The sequence below is a fragment of the Macaca thibetana genome, chromosome 7 (assembly GCF_024542745.1).
Source record: "Macaca thibetana thibetana isolate TM-01 chromosome 7, ASM2454274v1, whole genome shotgun sequence".
NCBI classification, from domain to species: domain Eukaryota; kingdom Metazoa; phylum Chordata; class Mammalia; order Primates; family Cercopithecidae; genus Macaca; species Macaca thibetana.
The window spans coordinates 158,501,654-158,518,416 of record NC_065584.1 but is presented as its reverse complement, the minus strand read 5'-3'; the positions used below and the strand labels follow the sequence as shown (position 1 = coordinate 158,518,416).

The 16,763-nt window shown below is 48.5% G+C and overlaps 2 protein-coding genes across 2 annotated transcripts in view; one reads left to right on the top strand and one right to left on the bottom strand.

The window, feature by feature from the left end:
- The window catches only part of NPTN (neuroplastin), a 416,039-nt gene that overhangs the window by 88,594 nt on the left and 310,682 nt on the right, over positions 1-16,763 (top strand). The gene's annotated exons all lie outside the window — the stretch shown is intronic.
- On the bottom strand, positions 1,035-16,197 carry TBC1D21 (TBC1 domain family member 21). The gene is made up of 11 exons (XM_050797753.1): positions 15,954-16,197; positions 8,532-8,639; positions 8,292-8,395; positions 5,834-5,928; positions 5,188-5,298; positions 4,976-5,076; positions 3,902-3,998; positions 3,462-3,562; positions 2,334-2,450; positions 1,558-1,641; positions 1,035-1,180 (listed from the first exon to the last, which is right to left on the bottom strand). The coding sequence occupies exons 1-11, from the start codon at positions 16,011-16,013 to the stop codon at positions 1,148-1,150; spliced, it is 1,011 nt and encodes a 336-aa protein (XP_050653710.1). The 5' UTR covers positions 16,014-16,197; the 3' UTR covers positions 1,035-1,147.

The following is a 16,763-nucleotide window of genomic DNA, read 5'->3' as shown; positions in this document are numbered from 1 at the left end:
AGCGCTCACTGGGGACATAATGGCTTTGGAGTGATGGTCACTAAGAGTGCCAGGATGGGAGCAGAGGGAGGGGCAGTTGGCTAAAGAGTGAGAGGGATGGTCATGCCTTACCTCTAAGGACCAGTTCACAGCAAAAACAAGGGACCCTCCGACCCGTGTATAATGTCAGCCCTCCTGAAAACCTACAGTCACTGGGCAGGGCAGTGTGTATGTGTGTGCGTTTATGTGTGTGTGTGTGTGTGTGTGTTGCTGAGCAGCTCTGGGGGCACACAGCAAGCCCCAACCCTCCTGCAATTTCAGCCTCTCTGGCCCATCTACATGTTTTCCCTCAGAGGGGCCAGCCAGAGCATGGGGCAGGCTGGGCAGGGGCTCAGGGCTGTGGCATAGCCCATGGGAGCAGGTGTGATGCACCTTTTCCTCACGGAGCAACTGACTGCCTGGCCAAGGACAGAGTGCATTCTCAAAAAAGATTGATCAAGGCTGGAAAATAAAATGTAGCTTGAGGACACATTTACAGGCTCATAAATGAAGGCACAATTATGAGGGAGCCTTTGAAACCAGGAAGGGAATTGCCTGCTCGTCAGATATTTCTCCCTTCCAGGCCAGCCCCTTCCACAGACTAGCAGGGAATCTCTGGAAAAAATGACTTAATTGTGCGACTGATATGGGGGGACTCAGGGGAGCAGTGGGGGTGGGGTCAGAGTCCCAGGACCAGCCTTCCTCTCAGGACCTGAGTCCAGATGAATTAATCTTTATTAAATGTGCTCAATTTTGTCTTCCACGGGGGTCTGGAAATCTTTCAGAGTTGGTTCTACTCTAACCATTTGTTTCCAGATGTGGATCCACTGCAGCCTTGGAAAACCCTCCACTGAGGAGGAGCCACTGACCCAGTCTCTTCCAGTAAGCACCCTCCCTAGCCTCAGAACGTGTCTCTTAGCCAGCTAGCCTCTCTTCCTATCCTACGACCCTGTCTCAACCCTCACGTGCATCCCAGCCCCTAAGGTCAAAGAAGACATAACGCCCACCACAAACCATTATTCCAGAGGACTGTTTATATTGCAGCTGTTTCATCTACTCCCTCACTCCAGTGCCCCTGACCTTCATCCTGCCCATCGAGGGCATCGGTCCACTGTGGGCTTTGGTGTCCTCAGAGGAAGAAATCCTTTAATGTCTGAGGAACCTAGGGAGGAGGCAGGTGGGAGGTGCACAGACATTGGTCTGTCACTTTCATTCTTCAGTTCTTCTAAGCAGTGACATTCTCCTGAGGCCCTAGGTACCCAGACCCACTGGGATGGACACGGAATGCGGGGGGGATGAAGGCCATGCTGTCAAGTAGCACAGCCTGCTCAGGGAGGAAGGAGCTACATGTGCAAACAGAAAGAAGACCATGAGGAGCAACATGCGTGGGTTGGTGGTAGAGAACGCGGCACAGTCTGTGTCTCTGAAGTTGAATGTGCCTGCCATGGGCTGTGTTTGGGAGATCAGGGTAGGCTCCTTGGAGGAGGAGGAGGAGGAGGAGGAGGAGGAGGAGGAGGACAAATCACTGGGGTAACTTACATCCTTCTGGATGAGCTCAGCATAAACCACGCAGGCAGCGGAGATCAGCTCATCAGCATCAAGGTCAATGAGCTTGTTGCAGGCCTGCGTGGGAGCGTGGGAGCTGTTGTGGATGGGGCTGGGGCAAATGTCTCCCTGCACTCTTGGGCACAGGCAGCTGCCTGCAGCACCCAGGGAAGAAGGATGCTGCTCACAGCAGTTGCTGGGGACCACCTGACCTCTCCCCAGCCTGCTTGGCTCAATGCCTAAAATTTGATGTTTGGGGGCAATGGTAAATGTTAGCTTTCATGTTAGGCTCTAGGGAGTCCTGGAGTTCCACCAAGTGTCTTAGGGTCTTCGAAGGATGACTTGGTTTATATTTGGGGTGCCACCTAAGATTTGTTTCTTCCAACAAAGACTTCAGTAGCTTTTTTAAAATGATGGAAAACTCTAGGTCCTTCTGCTTCAGGAATATCCCAGGGCCACGGGGTTGACTGCGAGATGGTAGAGCTTAATGGTTAGGGAGTGTTCAAGGCCTCCGTTTCCTCATATGTTAACTACGAGTGATGACGATGGTTATAGCCTCTCTGTGCCAGGCTTGTGGTGAGGCTTAAATGAGCTAGTCTATTAAAAGCCCTTGGCACAGTAATCCGTATCTTAGCTCTCATTGCCCTTCCTGCCTGGGGGGAAAAGGTGGCACTGGTGCCCAGCACCCCATGAGCCCCGGTCTTGCAGCTGGGGTGGGGTGTCAGGGCCTCCAGGAGCTGGGCTGGTGGCTTGCCCGAGGGTGCTCTCACCAGGAGGATGTCGTCCCCGCCCATGCTTTCCTGCAGCACCTGCTCCCGCACCATCTGTAGCATGCTGTAGGCCACCAGCACCTGGAAGTTCCTGCAGGGCTTCCCCGTCAGCAGAACCTGTGGGTCAGGGCGTCTCAGTCTGGGCCCCGTAGCCTGAGACTGCAGATGCCCTGAGGATGGTGAGGTACCCACCAACCACGTGCCCGGGGTCAGCCATTCCTGGGTCTTGCTGCTGACTTGCTCATTCATTCCTTCCTTCATTCACTCACTCATCCATTCACTCAGGCATGTGCTCACAGGTACCCCTGACTCTAGGCATTGTGCTGTCTCCTGGGGGATTCAGAGATTGAGGCTTCAGGGAATTCATTAGATAGAGGAAGGGGAGGGAGGCAATGAGGGGTGGGAGACACTAGGAAACTGTCGAATTTGAGTGAGGTTTTGGCAAGCAAGGGTTGATGGGAATTAAATGACACAAGGGTGTCACCAAAGGCCTGGGTGTAGTCATGGACTTGGGCATGGAGACCAGCCAGCCAAGAGGGAGGGACAGGCAGGTGGGAATAGATCTGTGGGACCCTACATGTCAGGTGGATGGTTGGGCTGGACTCTGCAGGCAGCAGCGGCCATGGGAGGGCAGTGATGGGTGGGCGTGGCATTCCTCAGGGGGTTCATCTGCTGATGGCTCTGGGTATTGTGGTCACAGGACTACAGGTGTCCTTGGGGACCCACCTTCTGTGAGAGAGTTCCACAGGAGCAGCACTCTGGGGAAGGGGAAGGCCAGGGCTGGGGGGACAGCTGGGGAAGTGGAAGCGTGGGGAGGCCACCTGGGCAGGGAAGCAGGGAAGTGAAGCTGCAGGCCCAGGCTCCCACCGCACAGGCCAGAGGGCCCTCCTGTGTTGACTGCCCACAGAAGTCACAGCCAGTGAGGCCTTTGTGTTAAATGAACATATGGACAAAGTGATGCTCCAGCTTCCTCCAGCAAGATGGGAGCAGGGTTGCTGACCCAACAAAACCCCAAGATACTGAACTCCATCCAAGCCAGAAGGAAAGGGAGACGCAAGGAAGACTTGCAGCTTCCACTCTGCCCGAGGGGTGGAGCCCAGCCTGATGATCCCCAGTTGGGCACCTCACCTCCCAGAGCCTCCAGACGTCATCGAAGGACTTGAAGGCACGCTGGAAGCAGAAGCAGAACCAGGGGAAGAGGGACTGCACAGCTCCCGCACCCTTCCCTTCTGTGGGGAGAGAAGCCGAGGCTGTAGTCAGGGAAAACACACATGATGCAGCAAACACATGCAGATGAGGCCAAACTATGGAGCCTGCAAAACACTTGGGAAATACAAAAAGCTTGCTACCCTTTTACCAGCTGCCCTGGGAGATGGTTTAGAGTCAACTTTCAACTGCCCAAACTCCAACCCCATCCAGATAACCCTCTTCCCAGGGCCTGGAGAGGCAATCAAATGACTCTGCTGCTCTCCAGCCCCCCATGAGTAGGGACGACAGTTGGGTCCCAGCCCCTCTCCCATGCCTACCCTGGGGGGTGGGTGAGGTGGCAGGAGGTGGGAGCCACTCACTTAGGTGCTCAGCAAACATGGGGTCCAGGAAGGTGATCAGGGTGCTGAGCATGTCTAGGTTCTTGCTCACGCCAATGTTGATGACACAGCTGTGTTCCTGCACACGACGGTGGGAGACAGACCGAGTCCTCCTCGGCCTCAGGGCACTGTAAGAGTCAACTCTGCTTCCCCCAGCTTCACTTCTGGAGGCTCTGTGTGTCTATCTGTGCGCTGGGCCCCCATGTCTCTACAAGTCTGTGTGTGTGTGTGTGCACATATCTGTGTGACTGTGATCTGTATGCAAGTTTGTCTGTATATGTTGTGCACCTCTGGGTGGCTGTGTAGAGTGTGTGTGTGTGTGTGTGTGTGTGTGTAGTAGAGATTCTCAACTGCAGTTCACAGTCTAGTGAGCCCAGTTGCCCAGTTCTTCCCTCACACAATAGTGTTGGGGCAGAGCCGACTGGGACAAGGGAAAGGCAGCACGCACATTTGCAGGGATGGTGGGGTGGAGGGAGGCATGAGGGAGGGTTCTGGGCAGCCTCTCACAGATCACGAGGAAAGGCTTTCCAGGGAGGTGTTCCAGGGAGCTGCACCTTCAAAACCCCTCAACTTGGACTGTGAGGGAGTTCCTGGGAACTACTGAGTCTCCTGGTGTGCCTGGAATTCAGGTTATGTGAAGGGAACAGCCCTGAATAACTGGCTAAGGTTATTGGATTTTATTCTGGAGGCCACGGGGAGCCATTGAGGAAGGAGAGGTGAGGAGGGAGGAGAGCCGTACTTGGGGAAGAAAATGCCAGGAGAGGGCGCCAACCCTGGCCCTGGCGGATTCATGCTCTTTCAAGGTTTGTTGAGAGGTGGACCCAGAGCTTTGCTCCATTCCCCTTCTCCACTTCAATGCCTCCCCACCACCACTACTTTGAACCACTGGGTTTAGCATCACCCTCCCAGGCTCCTCTGAGACCCAGAAGACTGGAGGGAATGGTTGGGGTTGGAGGGAATGGCTGGGGCTGCCAATGCCTGCCCAGCCTCAAGAAGTTGTTTGGGGAGTAGTAGGGGGTGGAGAGGGGCGTCCCTGAGCTCAGGCTTTGCCCTCACCGTTTTCTGCAGGAAGAACTGGAAAAGCCAGAAGGTTTCGTGGTCGTGCTCCACCATCAGCTGGAAGAGCATCACCATCTCATGGAAGCCCTGCTGGTACTCTGTGGCAAAGAGGGGGTTGGGGAGGAGGGGCTGGGTGGGAGGGCCTGGACCCTTGGCTTAGGCTGGACCAGGTCCCAGGAGGACATTGACAAGGGGAGGCTGAGGCTCACCTGCCTGCGTGTTGCAGACGTAACTCAGGAGCAGGATCTTCTCTAGCCTCTTCTTGTCGATGAGGACGTTGCCCAGGGGGTCTTTGTCGTAGAGTTTCTGAATGTCACGTGCTAGGTTGGAAGCAAGGGGCAAGTGGGTGGCACCAGATCACATCCAGCAGGGCTATGGGTGAGTTTCTTCCCCTACTCTAATGGGCAGGCCCTAGGACATCCTGGAGGGAGAGGGAGCTGTGAAAGGTACATCAGCCCCTGCCAGGCTCAGTTCTTCACCACACCCTGAGCTGTCTGTGTTTCTTCCCACCTCCAACCCTTTGATGAGGCCATACCCTCGGCCAGGAATGTCCTCCCCCACCCTTCCTCTCTGTCCAGTTCAAATCCAACCTCATTCAAAGCCAAAGAAAGGAGAGAGGAAGACCAGGCAGCAGGAACGTCATGCGCCCAGGGAAACATGGTATGGGGCATCTAGGGCCACACAGGAGAGACTGGTGGGGTAGATTAACCAAGGTTCAGCTGGCAAAACTCCAGGCACAAGTCAAAGCAACTCCCAGGATCCTGAAGCCATCCCTCCCTGGAAGTGACTGAGAAGGGGGCAGAGTCGGCTTCAAGCCCTCCCTCTGCCCAGCCCTCTCCACCCCACTTTGCTCACCAATGTTATTGCGAGTCTCTATGAAGTTCCGGTGCAGGTTTTCCAGAAGGGGCTGAATCTTCTCATACATTTGGCATAAGGCCTTGTAGTTCTTCCTGTGAGAACAGAACTGAGGCTGAACAAGGTGGCTTCCCCCTTCTGATAAGTGGAGAACGAGCAGCTGCAGCTACCTGCGATGCTCTCCCTCATCTCAACCTGTGCCACCCTAACTGTTCTCCAACATGCACCTGGAGTGCAGAATGGAGACGGTTTAACCTCCTGGGCTCTGTACTCCAAGCGCTGCACCTGAATCCTGGCTCTACACCTTAATAACTGGGTGTCTGCCACTGGGGGCAAGCCTTGGGGGCATCGTTTTCCATCTCTAAGCCTCAGTTTCCCCATCTGTAGAATGGGCATAATACTGGCACCTGTGCCTAAGAATTGGAAGTGCTGAGTGAGGCGGTGTTTTGTCCTCATTATTAGAATATGATTAGTTGGTATCGCTGGCTGCATGGTGGCCTCCAAAAAAACATATCCATGTCCTGACCCCTAGGACCTGTGAATGTAACCATATGGGGAAAAGAGTCTTTGTAGATGTGATTAAGCTGAGAATTTCCAGATGAGATCCTTAACTTAAGACTTTCCAGGTGGACCCCAAATCCAATGACATGTGTTCTTATAACACACAGAGAGGAGAAGGCCTCACGACCACGGGGACAGGGAATGCAGTGAGGCACACCAGCCGAGGAACACTGGGAGCCACCAGAAGCTGGGAGGTAAGGAAGGGTTCTACCCTAGAGCCTTTGGAAGGAGCCAACACCTTGATTTTGGGCTTCCAGCTCCAGAACTGTGAGAGGACAGGTTTCTGTTGTCGGAAGTCACCCAGCATGTGGTACTTGCTAAGGCAGCCTCAGGAAACCAACACAGGTGGGCTCTTGTCAGAGCTCCCGAGCCTCTCTGAGCTCCCCAGCCCGGCCCTCACACCCCCGTCCCACCCTCGGTCACTCTGGCTGGCCCCGGCGTGTGAATCTTTTCCACATCCTGTCTGGACGCTCCCTTGGGGCTGGGCCTAGCTCCTGCTTCAGGCTCCCAGACCCGTGAGTCCACCTCAGGCTACACCGTGATGCAGCCACAATCCAAAGGAGTCCGTTCCTCTGATGGGAAGATATTCAGCAGTGGAGTCAGTCTGACTCAGCCAGTGTGTACGGAGACCTCCCATGGACAGGCAAGGTCAGGAGAGGGCCCAAGACAAAGGCAAACTGGCGGCAGCCTCTGCCCTTATTTGCATTCAACCTGGGAGGGAAGACACAGGCTCCAGTCTCACTACTGTGGCACCAAGTGCCCAGGGTCGTGGAAGTGCAAGTCAAGGGCCTCTGGTTTGAGGGAGGGAGGATTCCTGTCAAAATCATAAAAGCTACTCATTCCTCCCCTGTGCAAGGTGCCTTACCTGTATTATCTGATTCAGCCCCCACAACCACTCTGTGAAATAAACTGTAACCCGAATTTTATGAAGGAGGAGGCTGAGACTTCAGCACTGAAGTTCTTGGGCAAGTTCACCCAGCGTGTAAATCAGAGTGCTGAAATTTGAACCCAGTTTCCAAATCCAAGACGGTCCAAGTTCAAAGCTAGTGTGTTGTCTACTGAACCAAAGTGCCTCATCCCTGACTCCATTGGGAGATCTGGGAGGGCTGCTTGGAGGAGGTGCACTGTGGGATATGGGCCTTGAAGGAAGGGTGGGCTTTTGATAGGCGAATGATAGAAATCCATTGTGGAGGAAGGAGAAAGGGTGAACCAAGGACAGAGAGGAGTGCAAATGTGGTCCGTGCTGGGGCAGGGGTGGGGCAGGGGTGGGCAAATGAGGAGTCAGTGAGGCTGTCAGTGTGGTTGGAATGTCAGGCTCTGGGATAGTGGGCGATGTGGAGCTACGATCAGGAAGTTTTTGGAAGAGATGTGCTATTTGAAACGTTACCAATTATACCACTGGGAGTGTTTCATCTAAGGACACAGGCAGCCCATACTGGGTTTTGTACCTTCCCCCTGGGCACTGGGAGGAAACACTGGACACAGGCGGGGAGTGGGGAGACTAGACCCAGGAGGCAGCTCAGCCACAGGGGGCAGGGAGGAGGTGGAGTTGGGGTGGCACCCAGGGAAGTGGGTGGCAGACTGTGTTCAAAGGCTGCTTCAGAGGGAGACTGCATAGACCCTAGGGAAGGATGGGACTTGGGGGCCCAGGGGTGGGAGGAGTGGCTGGGACCAAGCCCATGCCTGGCAGTTGGTAGGCTGGTAAATGGAGCTCAGGGAGAGAAGGCACTGGCATGAACTGGCCGCACCTCCTGTGGGCTGTGCCTGGGTCAGGAGGCGTGGGGTTCCTCTCGGAATGAGAAGTTGCATGGGGGCAGAAGACAGTCTGCAGCCTGGGGAGGCAGCACTTGCCACCTGCAGGCCCCCTCCCGTCCCAACAGGGTCTGGAGTGTTCTACCTCCTCATGCTGTCCACCGTGAGCCGCTCATCCTGGGAACTCTGCCATGAGAAGTAGCCCGTGAGGAACTTCCAGGCTTCAGTCCTCACGAAGGGGTGCAGACCCTGGGGTGGGGGTGGGAGGTAGGGGTCATGGGCTCTTCGATGCCTACCGAAAGGGCCTTATCCAATGCCACACCTGCCCCCTGCCCGTCCATGCTCCCAGTTCCAGGGCAAGGCCAAGGGTAGCTTGGGGACCCACCCTTTCCAGGATGTTAACACAAATGAAGTCCCGTGACTTGGCCAAGTGGCCGTTCTCATCAAAGAAGCTGTCCCATTCTGTCTTGTCAATGGGTGGTTTTCTCTTCACCTGGCAAAAGCAGCAACCAGTTCCACCTTATGTTAGGAGCCTTCAGCTTTTAAGTGTGATTTTAAATAATACGTTCTGGACTTTGCAATATGAATCAAAGCGCACAGCCTGACTTACTTCTGGAAATCTATCTTGAGGACATTACTGAAAATATACAGAAAAAAATCCTGTATGCACAATATAACTTTCATTGCACATTACTTACCAACATGAAAAATGCAAGCACTCTAAATGTTCTGCAATAAGGGGGTAGTTAAGTAAACTGTGGTTTATGTGCTCAATGGAATATTTTGAGGCATATAAATGTTGTTTACAAGGAATGAATAATAATCTGAAAAAATACAAATGTTAACAGAAAAAAGCAGAATACAGAATTGTGTATCTAGCATTTTCTCTATGTGCTATACTCTGTAGTACAACTATGGCACTCATAGTAATACCTCTCTATGTATTGTGTCTGTTATATATTATAATAACACCCCGCATAAACTCTAATATATAATGCATTGACTACTATAAAGTTGTTAGAAAAAGACTGAAAAATACAAAAAAAGTCCCCCCCACAACTAAAAACAGCAGTGATTATCTTTGAGTGATAGGAAATAAGTACTTTTTATCCCTTTTCTTGTTTTTTTTTTTTTTTTTTAGACAGTCTCACTCTGTTGCCAGGCTGGAGTGCAGCGGTGTGGTCTCGGGTCACTGCAACCTCCGCCTCCTGGGTTCAAGCGATTCTCCTGCCTCAGCTTCCTGAGTAGCTGGGATTACAGGCACACGCCACCACACCCAACTAATTTTTGTATTTTTAGTAGAAAGGGTGTTTCACCATGTTGGCCAGGATGGTCTTGATCTCTTGGCCTCAGGTAATCCACCTACCTCAGCCTCCCGAAGTGCTGGGATTACAGGCATTAGCCACCGCACCTGGCCTTTCTTGTATTTTTAAAATTTTCTATAATAATGTATACTGCTTTGATCATAGGAAAATATAAAATAAGCATTAATTAGACACAGTTATGAGCTCCACTTTACCTTTCCTGGAAATGTAAAATGGTTCATTATGAGGGATGATTTCTGCTTTTGATAAGGGAGTGTGTGTGTATGTGTGTGTGTGTTGTATATATCTGTGTGCTATGTGTATGTGGACGTGTGTGTGTGTGTATGTGCTGGAGAGAGGTGAGTGCACTGTATGCAAAGTAATTCAAAATGCTTATAAAACAATAACTAGGGTCAGGTGCAGTGGCTCATGCATATAATCCCAGCACTTTGGGAGGCCAAGGCAGGTGGATCACTTGAGGTCAGTTCAAGACCAGCCTGGGCAACATGGTGAAACCCTGTCTCTACTAAAAATACAAAAACTAGCCAGGCATGGTGGTGCATGCCTGTAATCCTAGCTCCTCGGGAGGCTGAGGCAGGAGAATTAAGTGAACCCGATAGGCAGAGGTTACAGTGAGCTGAGATCATACCACTGCACTCCAGACTGGGCAACAGAGCACATAATAATAATAATGTCTCTAATAATAATAACAATAACAACAACAACGACAACAAAACAACTAGGAGTGAGGGTTCCTGTTGGAATAAGAGAAGATTCCTTTCTTCCTGGGGTATTCCCTTCTACTGGAGAGAAGACTATCTTGAAATGCCACATCGCAGACATAAAGATGTGCTGATGGACAAAGCTGAGGAGACAGGTAAATATACACACTCCCAACTTCCCATTAGTATATATCTGAATATGTGACTCAAAATTAAATTTGCATACAAATCACTTAAGTATCTTCTGCAGGTTCAGGTTCTGATTCAGAGGGTTTGGGGTGGGCCCCAAGATGATGTATTTCTAACAAGCTCCTGAGTAACAGGTGATGCTGCTGGTCCACAAACCACATGAGTAGTAAAGTATTAGAAGGTAAAACAGGCCGGGCATGGTGGCTCACGCCTGTAATCCCAGCACTTTGGAAGGCCCAAGCGGGCAGATCACTTGAGGTCAGGAGTTCGAGACCAGTCTGGCCAACATGATAAAACTCCGTATCTACTAAAAAAAAAATACAAAAATTAGCCAGGTGTGGTGATGGGGTGCCTGTAATCCCAGCTACTCGGGAGGCTGAAGCAGAAGAATCACTTGAACCTGGGAGGCGGAGGTTGCAGGGAGCCAAGATCGTGGCACTATACTCCAGCCTGGGTGACAGAGCAAGGCTACTTCTCAAATAAATAAATACAGAAATAAATGAAGGCAAAGCAGCCTTGTTAACTAAAAATAAGAGCCCACAGGCCCCAAATCGGGATAATTTCCACTAACTGTATGTTTGATGGAAATGGATTGAGAAACACATTCTTTAATAATTCGTGCATGCCCTGTCATCTGGACCCAAATAGGACATATGGGCCAAGAAGTTACAAATCTCGGTGTGGGCCTAACCCTGGGAAGCAGGGTCTGCCCTGATGTGTTCCGCACCTGCATAGACACTGCCACTCATCAGAGCGAGCTTTCTGCCCCTCTGACTGTCATCATGTTCTCCCAACCTACACTCATTCAGAAACTGCAACACTCAGCATGCAATGTGGCAGGAAGCAGAAGGGAACAGGCAAAGCTGGGCTGTGTCCCGGGATCCTTAACTATAAAAGGAAATGCTTTAACTTTAGAAATGCATTTCCATAAGGATTTTAGTCAATTTGTCCATTTCTATAATAAAGGCAGCTGTGATTCTGGTGGAGACTGCATTGAATCTGTAAGCCAGTTTGGGAGAACTGATGACACTATTGAGTCCTCTGACCCATGAACACAGTATATTTCTCCGTTTATGTAGGTCTTTTAAAATTTCTCTCGGCAGTGTCTTGTAGTTTTCAGTGTCTACGTCATTCATATATTTTGTCAAATTTATCCCTAAGTATTTTATATTTCACATGCTACTATAAAAAGCATCATTTTAAAATTAAAATTTCTAATAGAAATACAATGTACTTTTATATATCGATCTTGTATTCCTGCAACCTAGTAAAACTCACTTATTAGTCCTAGTGGTTTTCTTGTGGATTCCATGGGATTTATGACATAGACCAGGGGTCAGCAAATTGTGATCCATGGGTCAAATGTGGCCTCCAATCTGTTTTTCTAAATAAAGTTTGATTAGGCCACAGCCACACCCACTCATTCATTTTCGTCTGTGGCTGCATTCATGCTATGATGGCAGAGTTGAGTAGCTGCAACAGAGATTGCATGGACACAAAGCCAAAAATTCTATTGTGACCGTTGCAGAAAAAATTTGTCAACTCTGACATAGATGAGCATGTTCATCTGTGAATAAAGGCAGTTTAACTTCTTCCTTTCAAGTATGGATGCCTTTTATTTATGTTTTCTTGTTTTACCGCACTGGCTAGAACTCAAGTGCAACGTTGAATAAAAGTGATGAGAGAAGACATTCTTGCTTTGTTCCTAATCTTAGAGGAGCGGCATTCAGGCTTTCACAATTCAGTATAATGTGAACTCTAGGCTTCCTACGGATGCCTTTTATCAGGTTGAAGACAGTCCCTTCCCGTTCTAGCATACTGAGAGTTTTAAATTAGGAATGGATGTTGGATTTTGTCAAATAGTGTTCTGTATCTATTGAAATGGTCATATGGCTTTTCGTTTTTGAGTTTGTTAGGATGGTAAATTACACCGAATAATTTTGAATGGTAAATAAGCCTTGCATTCCTGGGATGAGCCCCACTTGGTGATGATGTGCTATGCTTTTTATACATTGTTGGATTCTATTTGCTAAAATTTTATTTAGAATTTTTGCATCCATGTTCACAAGAATCATTTGCCTGTGAGTTTCTTTTCTTGTAATATCTCTAATTTTGGTATCAGGGTAATGTTGGCCTCACAGAATGAGTAGGGATGTGGTTTTTTTTGTTTTTTGTTTTTTTTTTTAGTTTTCTGGAAGTGTTTTTATAGAATTGGTATCATTTCTTTTTAAAATATTTGGTAGAACCAGCGAAGTCATCTGGGCTAAACTTTTCTTTGTGGGAAAGTTTTTAACTACAGATTTCATTTCTTTATTAGATATTAGGATGGAGTCAAAAGAAATTGCTTTATTTTTGACTTTAAACATTAGGAATTTAAAGGAACAGGACATCTTCCTTCTAACTCACTTTAAAAAATAAAAGCAAGCAATACAGGAAACAATAAGGAATTAATAAAAGCATAAAGCATAAAAATGATAGAAATCCAAATAAATTAATTATGAAAACAAATGCATTACATTCTCTTATTAGCTGTAAACATTAAAAAGCAATTGATGATGTGCCAGACACTGTTCTAAGCACTTTATATATATCAACCCATTTAATCTTCACAAGTATCTATGAGGTGGTATAGTTCTTGAACTGTTTTACAGATCAGGGAACTGAAGCCATAGGAGGGTTAATTAGCATATCTGAGGCCACACAGAAAGTATCAGAGCTGAAGTTTGAACCCAAAGCTGTTTGATGCAAGAGTCAGAGGCCTAACCCTAATGCCATGCTGGGGGTGGGAGGGGCAGTGGGAAGGAATTAAAAGGCAAGGATTTTCCACTCAAATAAAAAATATGTATCTTACGTAAGCTGTGAACAAAAGAAATACCTTAAAATCAAATGTCCTACAATGATTAAAAAATAAACGACGAACCAAGGTATGAAAAAATGTCAAACACAATGGAGAGGTAATATTGAAATTAAAGTAATATGCACAGCACACCATAACAAAACATACAGCATCAACACAACAAGGCAGAAATAGTTAGAAACATCACAAGAAGACATCTGTTGAGTATTCAGAGACTTTGCATCTCTAAACCTCTACCTGCAACAATTGGTCATCTGCCTACTTTGCCATGGTTGAATTTGTTTATAAAACGTCACTGCTTCTTCCTTCTAGGAAACTTCATTCACCCACCAGTTCCCTGTATCTCTCCAAACCTCAGCAAACTATAGGCCACCCAAAAGACTATCTAAGACACTTGCTATTAAGCCAAGGACCGGAACAAGAAGGCTGTTGACCCGTAGAAGGCCAAGGGGGAAATGTCACTTAGAAGCCCCCTGTCTACATGCACACTACCTACCTGCCTATGCTAGAAATCAGAGAAATGTGTATCTAGGCTCCTTTAACGTGATGGAGATTGTCAGCACAGTGGCTTGTCAAATCAACCTTCATTTTCCCATGTTCCTCTGTTCTTTGCTCAACCAACCTATTAACACACTTTCCCATACACTGGATATAATGAGCTGGTAATCCAGGAGGGGAAGTATGCAGTTTGCGAGGGGCTGGCTACCTCCAGCTCTGCAATGGTGCCTTTCCTAGTCTCCTGGGAAGCATAGTGCTAGATAGAGCAGCTGTGGAAATCTCTCACCTTCAGGGTGTGTCTAGGCAGGTTAAAGCTCTACATCAGCAAATCTGAGGAAGCCTTGGCCATTCTTCCCCTGGGGAAGGGGATCAGAAGTGGAAGCCCTAAGTGGCTCAGCCCCTCTAAAAGTTTCCTGCGCTAGAGGCCTTGGCTTCAGGCATAAATCTCCTCTCGCCACTGCATCATTGGGTTAGGGCTTTTCTCCCTTATTTTCAGTAAAATAAGAAAGCCTTTGGAGGACAAGAAAAACTTTTTATGAGGATTTTGATGCCAAGTTTCTCTGAATACTCATAGCCACAGAGCCTCCAATAAAGCCCAGGGAAGGTCATTGACTTTGCTTAAGGTTCCTTCCCTCCCTCCCTCCCTCCCTCTCTCCCTTCCTTCCTTCCTTCCTTCCTTCCTTCCTTCCTTCCTTCCTTCCTTCCTTCTTCCTTCTTTCTTCTTTCTTCTTTCTTTCTTCTTCTTCTTTTTTTTTTTTTTTGATGGCGTCTCGCTCCGTCACCCAGGCTGGAGTGTAGTGGCACAATCTCAGCTCACCGCAACCTCCACCTCCTTGGTTCAAGAGATTCTCCTGCCTCAGTCTCTTAAGTAACTGGGATTACAGGGCTCACTACCATGCTTGGCTAATTTTTTGTATTTTTTAGTAGATATAGGGTTTCACCATATTGGCCAGGCTGATCTTGAACTCATGACCTCAGGTGATCCACCCGTTTTGGCCTCCCAAAGTGCTGGGATTACAGGGGTGAGCCACTGCGCCCAGACAAGGTTCTCTTTTCTACTCCAGTTCACCTGAGGACAAGATACACTCCCAACCATAACAGGGGGTCCCCACTTCAGCAGTTATTACCACACCGGGTGTGGAGGGTGTACCATCAGTACAACACAGTGATGAAGAAAATGGTTTTAAACAGTGGTTCACAAAGCTAATTGTGCATCAGAGTCCCCTGGAGGGATGAGTTATGAAAAACACAGATCTCTGGGCTTCGTCTCAAGTTTCTTGTTCAGAAGATCTGGGGCCCAAGAGTCTGCATTCTTACAAGTTCCCAGTTGGTGCTAATGCTGCAGGTTTGGGTGCTACACGTTGAGAATATTGATTTTTGCACCCCACCTGTCTGGGTCTAAATACAAGTTAAGCCACTTACAAGCTGTGTGACTGTGGGCAAGTGACAAAGTCTCGGTGGCTCCATTTTCTCATTTATAAAAAGAAGACAACAGCATTATTCACCTCATAGAGTTGTGATGAGAATGAATGACTATAAATAAAGCATTTAGAACAGTCATCGTATATAATAAATGCTATGTGACAGTTTATTTTGTTAGCCTTCTCTAAGCTCAGAGAAATGAGAAAGATGTAAAGAAAATTTAAAGCAAGTCCTGGTGATAATTTGCAATAAAGCAATAACATTTAAAATTCAGGGACGGGGTGTCCATTTTGCATTTTTATGTATCACTCTCTTAATCACTATGATTAATGAGACCTGAGATTGGCTAAAGTTATTGTAATTAGTTATGATTTTGAAAAAATACCGTGTGGAAAATTTTTATAACTGAAGCCGACTTCTAACAAATAGCTGTATCTTGTAAACTGGGTTTAGAACTAGCTACTAACAAAAGCGTTACTGCCACCTGGTGGCCGTATACCAAAATTGTTGGCAAAAAGCGCTGATGAAAATCTATCAGCATCTTCAGGGACGTGCTTGCAAACCTACACAACTCAATAAAGTTAGAATAGCACATTTGGGGAGAAGGTTTTGCTGGCTTGGAAAGAAGGTGAAAGGGTGCTTGGATATCTCAGTCCTGTTCTTGGGCTGATGGTAAGAGTAAGGTACAACCGCCCTTGCTCCACCTTCTATGTTAGCTCAGGGTTCTAGCTTTTCCCACCCAGCAGGGGAAAATGGTCCCAGTGTCAACCAGAGGCTGGGGAGGGAGGCACTCAGAACTGACGAAGAACACGCACCAGGATGAAGGAGGCTGACTGTCTGGCAGAGAGGCTGTTTTCAGGAGAGAGGGTGGTCATGGCCTCTGCTGTCTTCCAAACAGCCTCTGATCAGAACTCACTTGGAGCCCTAGTGATGCTTAATCAGCAGAGGAATGTGATCTTCCTTTTCGGAGATGGGTTGCATTCCCAGGAGGAACTGGCTGCTCCTGACCTCCCACACTGGAACAGGGCCGGCCAGCGGTGTGTCACAAGGCCCCCGGAACCCTCATCACAATGACCTGGAAGATAGGAGCACCCACCTTTAGAGATGAGACACAAGCAGGAGAGGAGGGATTAAAGCTGCTAGTTAGGAAAAAAAAAAAAAAAAAAAGCAAAACTGCAGTACACACAGTGGAGGTTGGATTCAGAGGACATGGGGATCAGTGTGGGCTATGCTGGTCAAGGAGGGCTTCCAGGGAGAGGTGGGTCATGAATCCTTGCTCTCTATCTCAGACTCTTCCTCTGGACTCTCTTAGCTGGACTCCCTCCCTATTCCATCAGACCAGTGCCCAAAGTTGGAGAATAGCTAGAAACCAGGCTTCAGATGTCTTGGGTACCAGTTACAGATTCAGAATCAGTATGTTAGGGCTGGGGCCTGAGGGGCTGGGCAATGTTTTTGATATGCCTCCTGGGGTGACTCAGCTTCAGCACTGGAATGGTAGCTTCTGGGGTGGAGATCAGTTTTACTTAGCTTTTTATCCAGAGCACTCAGGATCGTGCCTGAGTAGCTGAGTTAATGATTTAATTGAATGGGAGAATAAATGAAGCAGTCTTAGACCTCATCTCACT